Here is a 17,896-nt window from a genome sequence, read left to right as displayed (position 1 = left end):
ATTGCATAATAAATAAATTTTTTTAAAATAATATACAAAAATATTTATGCATTTATGCATAATCTTTATTTTTTGTTTTGTAATTTAAATAGAAGATATATATTTGATTTTATTATCAATAATTATATATGAAATGGATATGATATAATTATAAAAAAAGAGAATATAATAATGAAGTTAAACAAATTTATTTTAATTAAATACATATATGATAATAAATAATATTTGTTTGATATCTATTTTTATAAACATATAATATTATATACATTCAAAATAAAACCTTTTTTAATAATCTGTAATTATTGTGCTTATATATAATATATAATATGATAATAAAAAATGTTTTTTTTATGAATAAATAGAAAAAATCTATAAGAAATCTATAAAAAGCAGATATGAAATAATAATGGAATGTATATATGAATTTCATAAATTCTATTCTATCAAAACTATTACAAATCATTTAAAATATTTCAATTATCTTGCATAACATATTACATTTTGTTAAAATTTACATAAGATATAAATATCAAACCTACTTATTAATTACATATTTTTTTTATTGAACATTTTCTTATTCTTAAGAATAATAGAGATTCTTAAAAATTAATTCCACAATAATAAAGAATATTATATATTTTTGGATATTTGTTTATGATTTTTCTTCTTCACATACCAATGTTGATAGTTTTTCATCATATTTTTCTGCAAATGCAGCATCAGTATTTTTTATTGATAAAAGTAAATAATCTTTTTCTTGTTGAGACCAATTATGACTCCATTCTCGAAACAATTTTACACGACATTGAAATAAATTTGGTGGTCTATCAGACTCATTTATATGTCCTAAATTTTCCATTTTAGATACTAATCCATTAACAAGACCCGAAGGTCCACATTGTTCCAAAAGTATATCCAAAAAATCACTTCTTTGCATTTCAGACCATTCTTGAAACCATTCTATTACATAGCGCAGTTGAGCTTCATTTGAGAGCATGGTAGACATGTTCTATCTTTAATAAAATTGTATGATATTAATTAAATTATAATATATGTAGATAAAGTATAATTAAAAATACTGATATTATATACTCTATGACAGAGTTAATTAATATGAAAAAAATGAAAAAGTTATAAAATTACAATTATTATATGTTTATAATAAATTTATATAACAAAATTATATTTACTTTTTGTTATTAACGATATTTTCTTCGCTTATTTTCGATTTATTATTTCTAACCATCACAAATTCTTACTTATAAATACACAAATACATAATGATAATAAAGTATAGAATTTTTAATATTCAAATACTATACAAATTTTGAATTATGAAATATTTGTATTAAATTTTTAATCCGTTAGTTTAGATTTCTTAGAGTTAACTTGAATCTCGTCTTCAAAATCCGAATCGTTTTCCGATACTAGCTGATCTAAAATTGACAAGAATCTGTTAATTCTTATAAATTTCCAACAAAATAGTTTTTATATATTTTTTTTATACATATATATATATATATATATTTTTTTTTTATTTACTTTCTGTATTATCAGAACTATCTTGATTTTTTATAAGACTAGTTAAAAAATCGTTGATTTCAATTTGTGTGTTTTTCAAAGAAGAAATTAAGCTATTCAAATTATTTGCATTTAGCACTACATTATTATTATTTTCATAAATACATTTATCTGTTTTATAAATTTTTACTTGTATACTTGTATCGCTCATTTTGATGCAATATTTGCTATATTCTCCATTCACGTAACGAAAAATTTTCATAAACGCCAGACTTGAATCAGGAAAACTACACAGTTTCTACAAATCAAAGACATTTTAAATTTCATTGTTTTTTTTTTTTACTACGTAAATTTCTAAAAAATATTTACATTAATAAATAATAATAAATTAATTAAACTATATATAATAGAACTTCTAATTCTAAAATCATCAATAAGAATATATAATATATTGTAAATATTTAATCTATGTATATACAAAATTGAAAATATTTTGTCGTCAACATGTAAATTCTCCATAATATTAAGTTCTTTACAGTATCATTGTGGTTGTCATTTGGAGGAATTGAATGTTCGAATATTAACATAATAAAGTGTTACACTATTTATATTTAACAAACTTTAAAAACATATGTTGAAATTAACAAAATGGTTTTGCTGGAAAATGATGCGGTAATTGTTCATCCATAAAAAATTAATATTTCGAAACTTATATGTTACATTTTATTTCAGTTTTTAGTGGAATTGACACGACTTTTCGACAAATCTCGACTTTCTGGTTCTGTAGTACTTACTATTAAAAGGTGTAAGTATTTATATTAATTTTATATAAATATAATTGGAATGTAAAATTTATTCGTAAATTTTACCTTCAGTTAATGGACATAATAAACCAGTGCCTAGAGAAGGTAGACCTCCTTTACCAACACCAAGTGAATTTCTTTGCTTAGTAAGAGCTACATTAAGGTCAAAAAAGATTTCCACTGTTGTATGTATAATTTAATATTTTTTTATTATTTTAATTATTATTAATAAAACCAATATATAAATAATTAATTTTATATTTCAGATACATTCTAAGGATGTAAATAAATTTCAACAAGCATATTGGAACTTATTAAAGTCAAATATCAATGGTCTTAAAAAATTGAAAAAAGTAAAATCTGTAAAACCTAAAGTTCATTGATATTTTGATACTTATTATTTAATATTTATGTATTATATGTTATTATTAAACTTTTGATTAACATGATACATTTTATCATTAATGTATAATGCAATACTGCCCAAGAAATAAATTACATTTTACAATGTAAAACAATGTCAATACAAATAAATTGTTGAACTTTTATAAATAAATATATATAAAATATAATTACAATCAACCTGAGTTTTTTATTATATTTTTCAATAGATATGATTTGTTGCATACCATAAAAGAAATAAATATATCAATTCACCAATCAACGATCGACAATGAAAAAAGTATCGTCACATTAAGTTTAAAAAATTATGTTAAATATATCATCAAGCACATCATATATAAAATTTTATGTGTATATTTTTTTAATTTCTATTTAATTTAATAATTTTTTATTTTAATAATATTAACTAATTAAAATCATCGTTTATTTCTGTATATAATTATTCCTGTTTAATTATACAACAAATATTATTCTTTTAATTCATTTTTAAATAAATATTGAAAATTACAACATTTAAAAATATGATTTATATATTAAAATTATAAATTTAACCTAAATTTAAAAAATATTTATAGAAAACAAAATAAAAATATGGAAGGCATATATATATATGTATATATATATATACATACATATATATGCCCCTTGACATAGGCCATTTTGATGTGCATTTAGGTTTGCAGGGATTATTTTTCCAGGGGCAGTGCAGGTGATTGAGAAGCTTAAAAAGTTAATAATAATCAAACAATTGTCAAAAATTTTTTTTTAAATTTTTGTTCCATTTTAATAAAATTTTAATTAAAATTATCAATAAGTTGCGAATATACTTGCTAGAGTGTAGAATATTATAATTTATAATTTTTGAGCACACAGGCTATAAAAGTACACATTTATATTTAATTTTTAAACAACATAAACGATTTTTTCGTTGTTTAAATTATTAAAATCAAAAATTATGGAGGAAATAATGGGTATTTGTATCTCTTTATAATAAAAATAATATATTTTATATTAATTATTACGTAGCATATGACATGCGTCATTTTTGTTATAGAAATCGTGAAAGTTGAAAATGCAGTATTAATGAGAGATGCAACTCAATTAGAAAAATTATTTGGTAATCATAATGCATAAATATGATACACAAATACTTTTAAAAATAGTTATGGTATTAATGCTTAATTTTTAAAGTTTCAGATATACAAGAAACTATTATAATGTCTACTGAACAAAAAGAATCCACTGACATGAAAGGTATGCTATAGTAAATATAATTGTTTGATGAATGTTTATGTTTATATATTTTTTTTATAATATTTTATAATAAATTCATTGTTTTATTTTCTTTTTTATTTATTATAGTTCTTTTTCATTATACTTTATTACTCATTACAGTTATTACTCATGATGGTCAAATTATACAAATTATAACAGATTATGAATGTGTTACGTGTCATCATGTTTTTCATTCGGAAGATGTAAGAGTTTGATTTTATTTAACATTGTGTTATTAGTTACTAAATATAATATATGTATTTTTATAAAATTATTTATTTTTAATAGATGTTAAAAGAACATTTAAATGTATGCAATGAAGATGCTAATATTTTGCAATTAAATACTCTTGAGAATTATGATTCAGAAGATGAAAAGAAATATGATAATGTAAATTATGTTGATAATTCTAATGTAAAAGGTATATTGCATAAGATTTATTACATAAAATTTTATTGAATTATTTAAAAAAATATATTTTAAATAAATTTTAGATTCTAATTCTAATAATCAAAAAAGTAACAATTATAAGCCAGTAATTACGCCAGTACGTGACACACAATGCCATTGCTGTGCTGAAGATTTGAGCACTGCACACAGTGGTGGTGAATTTATCTGTCAGCATTGTGATCTTTCATTTAAAGAAAAATCATCTTTAGAAAGACACAATGTAGTAATCCATTGGCAGTGTGAGTCTTGTACTTGTAAAGATTGTGGACAATCATTTTGTGATAGGAAATCATTGAATAGACATCGTTATACCAATCATGCAGATCGAAAAATTTTCAGGTAAATTGAATTACATGTTAGTATTAATATTATTAATATAATTAGTATTATTGTATTAATATCAAAGAATTAAGAAGAATATGATATAATTTAAAATTTAAAAAATTATAGATGTGAACCATGTGATACTTATTTTTCACGAAGCTATCATTTAAATCGCCATATAATGCAATCAGGATGTCATGGAAATATTCGTAATACATTCTGCTGTCAAGTAAATTTTCTAATACATAGTATAATAATAATATTTATAATTTTTATATATTAAAATTAATTAATTAAAATTTAATTAATTTATTAATTACCTGTATTTTAATAGATTTGTAAAAAGATATTTACACGTAAGGATAATTTACGTGAACATTTACGAATTCATGCTGGAACTCCTCAAAGACAAAAAAAGCCTTGTAAATATTGTTCTAAGGAATTCTTTACTAATCAACAATTATTAATTCACGAACGTGTACACACAGGAGAACGACCAGTTCAATGTGATTTATGTCCAAAGACTTTCTTATCTTCTCTTGCATTAAAAAAACATAGACGTATACATACAGGAGAAAAACCATTTGAATGTAAATATGTAAGTATTGTTTATATGAATGAAATGAAATAATTTTAATAAATTACATCTTTTGGCATTATATTTTAATTATATAAATTCCAATATTTTATAATATTAATTTTCTTATATAATTTTTGTAATTACAAGCAAACTTCGTATACTTCGGGAAATTAATGTAAGTTTTTAATGCAGGATATGTATGATACACAACAAAAAAATTTAATTAAATTATAAATATTATTAATTCAATTTAATAATATAAAAGTAATAATTAATTAATCTATTAATTATTATAGTGTCAAAAAAAATTTACTGCTCGAGAAACTTTAAATCGTCATCAAAGGACTCATACTGGCGAGAAACCTCATGTTTGTCAATATTGTGCTAAATCATTTATTCAGGCCGCTCAATTGAGAGCACATGTATTTCATCATACTGGTGAAAATGGTTTTTATTGCGATGTATGTGGAAAAGCATTTAACAGAAAAGCTCGTTTAAATGTTCACAAAAAATTCGTTCATGAAGGAGCAACTCCATTCACATGTCAAGTATGTGAAAAAAGATTTATTAGGAGAGAAGATCTTGTTAAACACGCAATACTTCATACAGGAATTAAAGGTAAGGAAATTATTGAATAATATTATAAAATATAAAATACAATTAAAAAATATCCTCTTCATTATAGCATTTAAATGTGATAAATGTACAAAAGCTTTTTCTACGAAGTCTTCTTTGCAAGCTCATCTAAATACTCATAGACGAGAACCACCACAATCTTGTGTTGAGTGTAATAGAGTTTTCATACGACAAGATTGTTTAATGAGGCACATTAAAGCAAAACATCGTGACTTGTTAGAAGATGTAATGAATGAAGTTGAAAGAAAACATTTACAAATACAATTATATAACATTGCTACTGTTGCTGTACAAAAAACAAAAAATGGAAATTCTACAAGACTTTCTCCTGATAAATTGGTAGAAGCTGTTACAGATCTTTTAAAAATATTAATTGATGAAGACACACTTCAGGTATAAATTGCAATAATAATAATAATAATGATAATAATAATATTAATTATATATTATATTAAATAATATTTAACACACACACACACACTGTACAGCTCTTTGGTTGGCCTGAGGCTCCAATTCAAGATATTCTAGAAGCTGTAATTAGAAGATGTGGACATCAACCATTAACATCAGAAAGTAATTTACTTTTTAATGAAAGATTAAGAGAAAACATAAAACGTTTATTTATGGTTGTCATAGAAGATAATACGGTAAAATGTCTTTTAACAACAAGTACAATAGATGATATTATTATACATGTATTACAACTTTCAAAGGAAAGTACTGCAAATTCATAGTTGTGAAAAAGATAAAAAAATAAAAATTAATTTCTTATTTGTGCATAAAGTATTCATTTTCTAATTAATGTTAAAAAATTTCAAACAAATTTTGTTTTGAAATTATAAAATAATTTATTATCTTTTTTTAATAATACACTTACTTTTTTATGCTTACAAAAATATTATATTAAAAAATTTTATGAATTATGTTTATTAATATTTGTTAAACATAAATTTATAATTAAATTTATTGACATATTTTAAAATTTTTTTTTTTTTCTATCTTTTTGTATAATATGTATTATTTTCAAATCATAGATATATGTACTTTATGCTCTTTATCTATTTGTAAATACTTATGTGTCTAAAATATTATTATAAAATATTATTATGTTGTATTAAATATAAATTTTTCGTTTAATAAATGATTAAAAAATGAAATATAATAAGTAATTAAATATATCTTCAAAAATAATTTTTTTTTAAATATTTTATTTAATTATTATTAATTAAAAAAATAATTTATTTTGTATTATTTGCTCAAAAAATATAATTTAAATTTAAATTAATTTAATAAATTAAATTAAAACAAAAATAATCTAATATTTTATAAAATATTTATTGATTATTATATTTATTGATTTATTTTAATATTATTTATTATTTAATATTATTTGATACAATTCATTTTTTTATTTTATTTAAATAAAATTAATATTGCATCAATTGCATATACATTTATGTTTTTTAATTTCCTTTTCCTTGATATTATAATATATCTCGTAGGGAAAAAATAGATGAAAATAAAATATCAATTTTTTATTAAATATTTTATTTCATTAATAACTTCAATTTTATTTTTTTATCTATACAACAACAGTAATAATGTGTACAATTTTTTATATAACTTGTTATATCTTCATGATGCATATATAATTCTATGTAAAATTAATTTAAGTGTCATACATAGTATCATATTTTTTCATAAGATAAGATTATAAGTCTTTTATACATTTATTTTATTTAATTTATTTCATAATAATTTTATAGAATAATAAGTTTAAACTCAACTTAAAAGATACATTTACATATGTGTATATATATATATATATATATATATATATATATATATATATAATCTGTACATAGGATTTGATGTGTCCAACAGTTATTCTATACACATCTTATTTTTATTATTTTTATATTCATTGTTTCGTGATACGTATAAATATAAATTATAAGTCTTTGTAATATTATTTATTTATGTATGTATGTCAAAAATTTTCAAGTGCATTACGTTTCATATTAAAATAATATATAAAGCAAATGTATAATATAAATAGTCCATAGAATAGATACTAATAATACATAAAAAATATTTGAATTCATTTACAATTATTTCCTTAACACTTATTGAATCTAGTGTGTAGATTAACCTTTGGACGGACTGAACTAACTTTGCTCTATTGTTATTTTTTCTATTATTGTGTCATAATTAATTATTAAAATGATTGTATTTTTTTTTGTATATAAAATTATTTTTAAAACTTTAACGATTCGATAATTCTCAGATCAATTAAATTATTTACACAAAACTTTTGTAGATTTTTTTAAATATTATTATGAAATTCATTATAATAAATATTAAGAATCAATAATTCGAAGAATCTTAAACTTTATTTAATTAAATTTAAATAATATTAATTTCATTTATAGATTTTTATATTAAATTTAGTGTAAATTTTATTGTATTAAGTTTATAATTTAAAATAAAATAATTAGTTCTTATAAAAACGAAATGTTTTGTTGATAAAATATACTTCCATATTTATTGTGAATTTTTTACAATATAATTGTCGATATCATTTGGTCAAAGAGCTTTCTATTGATTTTTAATGTACATTTTTTATATTATATGTTATGCGTTACACTCGACTTTCACGGATATCTGCCAATGCTCCAAAATTTCTAGGTTCTTCGTCGGAATAAGCCGATTCATTTTCCAATCTGTGCGATCTAACTTCATCAGTGTTTTGATTTCTAATGTAATATGTCATTGAATTAGATTCCACGTTGTGATTAGTTTCATTCATCTGCTCGTTTTCGGAATGTATATTTCTTAGAATAGATTGATTTTCTTGATTTACTTGTATTGCTGGTCTATCGTTTTCATTAGTATTGTTATACCAATTTTGCGGAGTATGGCTATTATTGTGATCCTCAGAATGAGGTAATCGAACAAAAACTATGCCAGTCTCTTGATTATCTCTTTGTGAATTCTCTATGTTATTTCTACTTTCTTGACTAATTCTTGATATACTTCGAACCAGATTTCTCGTGTTCATTAGCTCATTTGCCGATGTTATATTACTTGATACTTCATCACTATTATTTAAAAGTATTCTTTCGTTGTTTCGTTGAATATTATTATCGGATGTACAATAATTTCCATTATTCGATAACATATCATTTTGTTGTTCACTCTCATTTCCGTTCATATTATAAAACGAGGTTTCATCTTGGTAAGTTCTAAGAGCTTCGAAGTTTGTATTACTAAATACTCGTGGTACCATCTCCTGGCTTAATCGATATAATTCTAATTCATTATCTACGTAATAACTATCAAGTGGATTGCTAATGATTGATGGATTTCTCGAGACATTCCTCCGTGGAAAACTTTGACTCGAGAAATTCGTTACTGTCGCATAAGGATATGCTATCGTATTTATTGGATTACTAAGTATATGTGGACAACCATCTAAGCTTTGCATCTCAATTTCCTCTTTACTATCGTGACAATAATTGTGCATATTTATGTCATGAGGAAGATTAGCAAACCTAATAATAGAATTAATTTATTAAAATTTATTAGGAAAAAGAATTATAAATATATTACAATACATCTTAAAATAAAATTTACCTATGTAATAAGATATCGGAATACGACGGCGGCATATCTGATTCTTCTTTTCCATAAATACTTTCATAAGTTGGTGGTGGAAAACATCCAACAGATCCTAAACTGTCTTTACTTGGTGTTTCTGCATCCATTTCAAGTATGCTACCTTGACTATTTTGCAACTGATGACGATTTATACTTCTTGGATTTCTTTGAGCTCGTAGTACACTGTCACCTAATTCCACTAAATCTAAACCTGTTTCATTGAAAGCGTGGACTGATTTTCTTTTTAAATTAATTATTGACTTTTTATATATAGTTCTGAGAATTTTTAGAATCGCAAATTTTCTTTTTAATCAAACGAAATTTTTTTCTAAGAAGAAAAAAAATGATAAAATTTAATATGTAATTATAATCTTACCAGTTGGATCTGTTTGGAACTGTGTAAAGATTGTACCATCGACAACGAGCATTCTACCGTGTGGTAATAAAATAATTGTTGGTGTTGCTACCATCGTTTGATCGTTGTTGCTAAATCGTGAATCTGGTTCAGGATCCTCGAGTCGACAACAACAGTGTCGTCTGCATAAAGATCTACAGAACGGAGCACCCCAACAGCAATAAGCGAATATAAAACAAAGCACAGCAAGCATCACCAGAAGAGCGGCTACCCCTTGGCCTTGTTGAGCGGCTGCGAGGGTTGGACCACCGGCGACGCCGACACCGACACCGACACCGAATCCTAACCCTCCGCTGCTGCTCATCTCGCCTGCAAGCATTATTCTTCTTTAATCTTCAATCGCATCATAGGTGATCTTAATTTAAATTAAGTTATTTATTATATGATATTCTATAGATTTTCTCATTCTTTCATATTTTTTGCATTTTACGTAACATAAAAATTATCAATGGAATTTATCATGTAAAATAGAAACCGAAGTTTGATTAATATTTTTTACATGCTTTTGTAATAAGCTTTTTATTTCAAAAAAGATTTTAATGAAAAGATTGGACATTACTCATAAATATCTTCTATTTTATATCAGAAACGTATTTCAATCCGCAATGCGGAATAAACAGTAATGTATGTATTTCTGGCAATATTCCAATATTAATATAAGCAAAATCTTATCATTGTTTTTTGAGCAACATTTCCAACACCATTTAGAAATGAATTGTTACAATATTCTATATTTCTTATGATTGTTATAATATTATTTTCATATATTAATTTACATATCAGTTAATCACATATCATTTGAAATCTTTCTTTTCTTTTCTTTTGTTAATAATATAAAAAAAGAGTTATATTTTAAATGATATACATTACTCTCACTGTGAAGATTGATAAGAAAATCATGTTTTATTGTAATTTATTCATGAATTATGACACGTGCTAACTTCGAATGTTGGAACGCTCTCTCTTATGCTAACAGAATAAATTTCGTTATCTGCCGGAAAATAAAGCAAGGTGAAAGTGAGAAAAGTGCAATAATCATAACATAACATTGTCGGTGGGTCAATTATTTCAATATTTTCAGATTCATAAATTAGTTAGAAAATTGGAATAGATAAATTTAATAATAAAAAATTGAAAATTAATTATAATGAGAATAATAATATTCAAAATTTCTATTTTTAAATTAATAAAAATATGTTAACAATGTTCTTTTATATTTAATGTAGATAATACTTAGATATTTAATATATTATTTAATAATATATTTATTTATTTAATTTGCAATTATATTTCCTTTCTTATTATAAATTTAAAATTTCTTTTTTTTTTAATTATGTAATATAAATTGTGGCTGTTGAGATAAAAAATTAATCAAATAATCGTGTATAATTATTATCAAACATTTAAAAGGAATAAATATAAAAATTTACCTTGGGTGGTAGTGTTGTATAGCCAAGTCGTCCCCGTGGTGGTCACAGACTCCGCAATTTTGCGCGATCCGTACACCATGAAAATAATCTTCTTAAATTTCACAGAAAAATATCCGCTTCTTCTTTTCAACGACGTTTAAACTCAAAGTGATTATATTGATAATCGTTTCATATAACAGCATCGCATCACGCGATTCAAAGTTTCTACTTAAACTAATAACGATTCAAGAAACATACACAAACTACATGTATATGAACGTTCTTTAATTGTTATTGATGTGATAAGATGATTATTCTGTAAATACAATTTCATTTCTGTATTCTGTTTCTTAATAAATTGTATACCACAGGAATATTTTTAGTTACAAAATTTATCGCGAATTTATTATATACGCCGAAATTAATTTAAATTGACCGAGTTTCTCATTGTTAATGACATTGCGGGAAACGATGATGCTATTATGCCGTGATCTTAATGATCCTCGCGACAAACTCGCAGAAGGATCTCTTCACGAAGGCATCGAGCGTGAAGTCGAACAACGTACACTGTCATCGTGTAGATACTCTTGACCCATTTTAATATCTCCCCACTTAACATCAACCTGCTGCTTTTCGCCTTCGATGTCTTTATTTCTCAATTGAGGACGTCTACTGGTTCAATACATTTCATTTCTTTGTTATGTCTCTTCTTCACGTTAGAAATAAATTTTAAGATTCTAGTTTTACCGTTTGATCAATTTTTCATATGGATGGAATATTAATTTTGATATATTTTCATTTTCATCATGTACTTTGGTTAACGCCATTTCTTTTCTATTTTTTTATACCTTCATAATTTCCGCTTTGTTTTATAATCAGATAACAAAATTGAATTTCATCGATCGAAAATTCAAATTTCCCGGAAAATCTGCTGATCGATGTCATTAGACGCAGTGCGGTTTTTAAATAATGGAGCGACAAATTTGTAAATTTGCGTTTGGACATTCAAAGAAAATGATATTTAGATATTCGTTGTTTGAATTTTATAGAACATTTAATGATAAACATTCTTTTTTAGTTAACATTTTTAATTACTGATGAATATTATTTAATTATATATACATAGTTACTTATAACATTTTATTTGTTAACAAATTTTTATTCGTTTTTTAATAAAATTATTATTTATTTTGTATTTAAATATTCATTCATTCAATTCTTAAATCGAATTGTTGACATCCCTTTCATTTTGTAAGCTTGACGTCATTGACTGCAGATGAAGGCGCGCCATATTATTTACTGTCAGTGTATTGTGTATTCATACAATGAGTTTTTAAAATATTTTTTTTTCTGCATTGTTTAATTTCGATATAATATTTAAAAATGTCATTATCATATTTTTCAATCAATTTTATTAATTAGATCGAATCGTATTCTTCAAGATTGAAGTTATCAATTATAAATTAAATTGCTCATTTAAAAATGAAATAATATTTTAATACGTATATATGACGTATATATTATTATCGCACTCAAAAATGAAATCATATATATAATATATAACAAATCGAGAAATCAATTTCACACTTATCACACTTTTTGGAATATTTTTATACCACGATTTATAACTATTGATTTATATGAAATAACACAATAATAATTTTAGTTTTTTCTTTTAAATTTGTTTCATTGAAAAAATAATAATTACAAAAAAGAATTTTATTTATTCGTTGTATATGGGTTATATCTATGAGGCCAATGTGTCGAATGCGTTACTACCCTCGAACTTCTCTATAACTTGTGGGGCGCAGCACCTTCTCACGGCCCCTCGAGACACTGACTTACGATTCGTCGATGTTCTACTCGGTGGCGCTTATTTGTCTACCCACTTTCCATAAATAGTATCAAAGTTAACCCTTATTACTTTTTTTAATACTATAAATATTTTTTTTATAAATGTTTTAAGTTTTAAATATAAAAAAGATATTTTTTTTAAATTTCTAATGGTCTTTATATGTGTTACTAAGTAATGCAATACATTTTATTCTAAAAATAAACTTCTAAATAATAATATATTGCTCTAATATAATTTATTTATGCTTTATTTATTTAACAAAAATATTTATATTTTACAGTGATATATTTATAATTAAATAAGTAAGAAATTATTTCTCCGGTAAAATATTTAAAAGCCATTTTTTGAAAAATTGTATCTCATTATCACCTAATTCATGATTAACATTATCTAATGGTACAAATTGAGCAATAACTCCAAGTTTTATTAGATTATTATAAGATTCTCTTCCCCATTGTATTGGAACAAGCATATCTTCTGTACCATGGAATTGTAGAAGAGGTGGTGTACGTATATTTGGATTTTTTTGTAAATTCTATAATATATTTGTAATATATTTATAATAAGAAAAAATACATCAAGTTAATTTTGAAAAAATTATATGAAAATTTATTATTTGTATAAGATACATATAAGATACATACCTCATATATGAATGAATTTTTGTTAAGAAAACTAGACATAACACAACAACCAGCTAAAGATAATTTATATTTATATGATAAATATAACGATAGAGCTCCTCCCATTGAAAAACCACCAACAGCAATTCTATCAGAAGAAATTCCATTAGAAATTTCTTTATCAATAAATTCTGTAATAGTGGTACAAATTGAATTTATTGATTCATTATCTTCTAATGCATTAATAGATATGCCTTTACGATCAAACCATACATGGCTAGGCTAAAAACATTCATTTTTATCAATATTTTTTTTTATATTGTATTTTACACTATATATACTTTGGCTTTGTTATCAATTTATTACCCTTCCATTATTAGGTGTATAAGGTAATAAAGGTGCAGTGGGATAAATAATTTTTATATGTGGAAATTTTAATTCTTCTCTATTTAAAATATCAATCCATTCTTTAAAATTATTTCCAGCGGATCCTAAAATAAAAATGTGAAAAATAACTTTTAACTTTTAACTCTATTATTTATATAAAAATTGATAATATAAAAATTATAATAATTATATTTATGCTATTTAATAATATTATATGAATATAAATATAAATACCTGAACCATGAAATAAGAATAGACTAGCACTATGCCTTTTAGTAGCATTTACAACGTCAATCTTTAATAGTTTAGTCATGTTATATTTATATATTGCAACATCAAAATAATGAATGATTACAATCTCTTTGATGATTCATTAAATAGTGATAATCGGTTTCTATTTATCAGTATTATTTCTTTTTTTATGCAATACAAGATGTCCAACATCTCAATTCTACTAAGTTAATATACCTAAATATTCCTATTCTGTGAAGGTAGTTTTCATTGTGTTTCAATAGCACAATTGATGAATTATAAGATTAATATTTGATTAATCCGTATATAAAATAAAAACAGAGACTATATACATTTTTATTAAAAATATTTATTTCAATTTGCAAAATAATATAAAGTTAATGTCGCTCATTCAAATCTAATATCAATTATCAATAATATGTCAATATATTAAAATATATATAATTATAATATTTAGATATTAAATATTTCATAATACATTTGAAACAAATACGAACTATTTCGAATGATAATCTTTATTCAATTGTTTATAAAAAAATCATTGCTCGGTTAATCATGGTCGAACTGTCGACATAACCACGTTTCTGCGCACGCATATCTCGATTTTCATTCGACTCTCTTCGAGATCATTTGAAATCGCATGCCAGACAGCGGTCCGGCTGGGTTAAGGCACGAGTGCTTGGTTGTGTTGATAGGGTATTAGTGTCGCGTTGATGGATACGTCGGTGGTGTTCTGCTAAAATTTTTCTCACGCTGTTCGATCAGTAGAGTTATGTTTAATGAATCGTAACATCCTGGCGGAACGATGCAGAGAAGTGGTGAGTAGTCAGAAGTTTTCTTCAACATATATGAAACATAGAAATTCGATGACTCGCAAAGACAACCATTTTGAGGGCGCCAAATTTTTGCGTCAATACACAGCGCCGTAACTGCCCGGTCAATACAGCAGCCGACCTAACCTACCAACTATTCGGTGAAACAGTTCAGCCGCTTTAATTTAACCATATAGATTGTATTTTTATTATATTTTTTGATTTTCGTGTGAGTCATATATTTTTGAAATTCAAATTCCTTTCATTCATGTTATTCTAATATGTTATTAACAGAGTTCTTATTTTTTTGGATGTCATATAATTTATATTATTCTTTTTTCTTATGAATTTTGTTGTTAACAAATTTTAAGAAAACATTATATGTAACATATACGTTCTCGCTTTTTTCTATTATGTGCAAATATATCGTATAATAATAGATAATTTTTCCATTATTGTAAATATTAGATAAAAATATTATGCCATGGTTTTATTTTTTATTATAAGTATTATATTCATATGTAATACAAAAAATAACTATATGCATATTGAAATACGAATTTAAATAACTATTTATTAAGATCAAAATATATATTCATTTTATTCTCGGATATAGAACTTAAAGATAAAATTTTGTTTCCGTTTTCGTTACACAACATCATGAAGCTTGCTGGTTATGCACTGTACTTTGATGTTATGTTTCATTTCACTTATCACCATCACTTACTCAACCGTACACAAGTGGTTTAAATAGCCCGGTGTAAATTGCCATCTCAAGTTAACCAGTAGAAATCAAAACAAATCTTTTCTGAGAGCTGAACTCTCTTCCTACACACTGTTTATCTTGATTACGTTTATTAACCATTGATGAAGATTTTATACGTGCTATAAAAATAATACAATTTCATTTTAGATTATATTTAATCACTTTAATTTACAAATAAAAAATTTGAAAGTTAAAATTTTAATATTAAAAAAAATATTAATATTATTTGGAAAATAACATTCATATATTATTCATAGTTCTACTAGTTACACTAATGCAGTATTCTCAACCAGCTCGTTTTCTTTAGTCATGTAACTTTAAACTATTATTCTACACGACTTGAAATCATATCTGTCATATATATATATACCGATCTCAGTAGTAATGCAATAACAGTGAGTACATCTTGTCTATCTATCTTTTTTGCTTTCTTCTTGAAAGGTATATTCATTTATACTTGTACTAGAAAACAGAATGACAAAGAAAGTATTTCACATGGTTGTTTTTAACAATGTAATAATTTTGTATTTTTTTTGGTAATAAAATAATTTTACCTCAAATATTAGGAATTATCGAGTAACAATGAAAGGCAAAAATAATAATCAATTAATTATGTGAGATTGTATTTTGATTGTACTTTATTATACGTTCATTTATCTGACCTCGAAGTTTGAATGAATAGCTAACTGTATTTGAAGAGTTCAAACTTCTTATCATCTCTTGTATCCTGTTAACTATTTTAACCATTCAATATCGATAAATTATCGATAATATCGTTAAGATTTTAAAATATATATACATATATATATATTATATATTATATATATATATTATATATATTATAATATTTATAATATAAAGGAGTAGAAGAAAATATAAGAGATTTAATGTTTGAACGTACAAATTTTAGTTTCCTGATCTTCATTATCATTATCAATATTTTACTATTACGATAAGTTACGATAAGTGTGATTTCGTTGTAGCATTGTTAAATTATCGATAACATATCGATAAGTTATCAATATTTATTCAATAACTACAATTTTACTTCCACATTCATATATTTTAAATATGTAAAAAAAAGGAAGAAGACATTGAACTAAATTTTAATATTCAAATAAAATCGAACATAGCCAAACATTCGAATATTTCAATATTCGAACAGCTAAAAGTACTTAGTTTGAATTGGATACAAAACGAGATTTACTTGAATACTCGTTTTGAATTTCGAGTACTCAAACAACTTTGCGTCATGTATTATTCACAACAAAAAGAAACGCCTCTTTCATTTAGAATTCTCTGTAAACTCTTGACATTTCTTCCATATATATTATTTTATCAGAAACAAAAAGTCATTATTGGTCAATAAAAATCAAACTCTCTTCTAATTATAATTTAATTAATTTACCAAAGAATCAATAACCTTTCAATTTTATAAAATTATCTTTTATATTAATACATTAGATACATTACATATATATATATACATATTATTAATTTTTAGGTTATAAATTATAATGAAACATATATATCCATATATTATTAATTTTGAGATTATAAATTATATTGAAAAGATTAAAATAAATTATAGGTAATTTTTTTTCGCATAAATTTAAATTCAATATTTAATATTCCGATTATAATCCTTTATTAGGGATAAAAGTATGCGCGATCGGTGAAGAGGTGATCGAACGAACATTATCTCGATCTTAGAATAGATCGCGAT

At 23.7% G+C, this 17,896-nt stretch overlaps 6 protein-coding genes across 12 annotated transcripts in view; 3 read left to right on the top strand and 3 right to left on the bottom strand.

The window, feature by feature from the left end:
- Positions 1-172: 172 nt before the first annotated feature.
- LOC100863305 (uncharacterized protein C14orf119) lies at positions 173-2,509 on the bottom strand. 4 transcript variants are annotated; one of them, XM_086904726.1, is made up of 3 exons: positions 2,391-2,509; positions 1,191-1,436; positions 173-1,013 (listed from the first exon to the last, which is right to left on the bottom strand). In XM_086904726.1, exon 3 carries the CDS (start codon positions 1,004-1,006, stop codon positions 653-655), a length of 354 nt encoding a protein of 117 aa, XP_086760852.1. In that variant the 5' UTR covers positions 1,007-1,013; positions 1,191-1,436; positions 2,391-2,509; the 3' UTR covers positions 173-652. The 4 variants fall into 4 exon arrangements, with proteins under 4 accessions (XP_086760852.1, XP_003696740.1, XP_012345733.1 ...); XM_003696692.4 differs by lacking the exon at positions 2,391-2,509 and adding an exon at positions 1,543-1,819; XM_012490279.3 differs by lacking the exon at positions 2,391-2,509 and adding an exon at positions 1,712-1,819.
- Positions 2,039-2,902, top strand: Srp14 (signal recognition particle 14). The gene is made up of 4 exons (XM_003696691.4): positions 2,039-2,193; positions 2,254-2,326; positions 2,397-2,509; positions 2,591-2,902. The coding sequence occupies exons 1-4, from the start codon at positions 2,170-2,172 to the stop codon at positions 2,705-2,707; spliced, it is 327 nt and encodes a 108-aa protein (XP_003696739.1). The 5' UTR covers positions 2,039-2,169; the 3' UTR covers positions 2,708-2,902.
- A 464-nt stretch (positions 2,903-3,366) lies between these two features.
- On the top strand, positions 3,367-7,148 carry LOC100863820 (uncharacterized). Of its 3 annotated transcripts, XM_086904718.1 has the most exons (12): positions 3,374-3,435; positions 3,600-3,697; positions 3,781-3,843; positions 3,918-3,980; positions 4,122-4,204; positions 4,290-4,422; positions 4,496-4,790; positions 4,902-5,004; positions 5,110-5,373; positions 5,652-5,973; positions 6,041-6,384; positions 6,480-7,148. In XM_086904718.1, exons 2-12 carry the CDS (start codon positions 3,682-3,684, stop codon positions 6,723-6,725), a joined length of 1,932 nt encoding a protein of 643 aa, XP_086760844.1. In that variant the 5' UTR covers positions 3,374-3,435; positions 3,600-3,681; the 3' UTR covers positions 6,726-7,148. The 3 variants fall into 3 exon arrangements, with proteins under 3 accessions (XP_012346266.1, XP_086760844.1, XP_086760845.1); XM_012490812.3 differs by lacking the exon at positions 3,600-3,697 and having other exon boundaries at positions 3,367-3,435; XM_086904719.1 differs by lacking the exon at positions 3,600-3,697 and having other exon boundaries at positions 3,405-3,455.
- A 1,360-nt stretch (positions 7,149-8,508) lies between these two features.
- Positions 8,509-13,425, bottom strand: LOC100863071 (uncharacterized). The gene is made up of 4 exons (XM_003696690.4): positions 11,497-13,425; positions 10,028-10,375; positions 9,628-9,862; positions 8,509-9,545 (listed from the first exon to the last, which is right to left on the bottom strand). Exons 1-4 carry the CDS (start codon positions 11,573-11,575, stop codon positions 8,633-8,635), a joined length of 1,575 nt encoding a protein of 524 aa, XP_003696738.3. The 5' UTR covers positions 11,576-13,425; the 3' UTR covers positions 8,509-8,632.
- A 123-nt stretch (positions 13,426-13,548) lies between these two features.
- LOC100871783 (lysophospholipase-like protein 1) lies at positions 13,549-15,234 on the bottom strand. Its single transcript, XM_086904717.1, has 4 exons — positions 14,575-15,234; positions 14,320-14,444; positions 13,975-14,235; positions 13,549-13,865 (listed from the first exon to the last, which is right to left on the bottom strand). The coding sequence occupies exons 1-4, from the start codon at positions 14,651-14,653 to the stop codon at positions 13,641-13,643; spliced, it is 690 nt and encodes a 229-aa protein (XP_086760843.1). The 5' UTR covers positions 14,654-15,234; the 3' UTR covers positions 13,549-13,640.
- The window catches only part of pnut (septin 7-like protein pnut), a 34,625-nt gene continuing 31,861 nt past the window's right edge, over positions 15,133-17,896 (top strand). For both annotated transcript variants that reach the window (XM_086904716.1, XM_031918539.2), the window contains exon 1: positions 15,133-15,410. In XM_086904716.1, coding sequence (XP_086760842.1) covers positions 15,372-15,410 — 39 coding nt within the window. In that variant the 5' untranslated portion in view covers positions 15,133-15,371. The remainder of the gene's footprint in view (positions 15,411-17,896) is intronic.

Source organism: Apis florea, unplaced genomic scaffold, assembly GCF_048593485.1.
Source record: "Apis florea isolate Af1SG1 unplaced genomic scaffold, ASM4859348v1 contig_2350_pilon, whole genome shotgun sequence".
Taxonomy (NCBI): Eukaryota; Metazoa; Arthropoda; class Insecta; order Hymenoptera; family Apidae; genus Apis; species Apis florea.
Note: the sequence above shows the minus strand (reverse complement) of the source record. Positions and strands in the feature narration are given on the sequence as shown.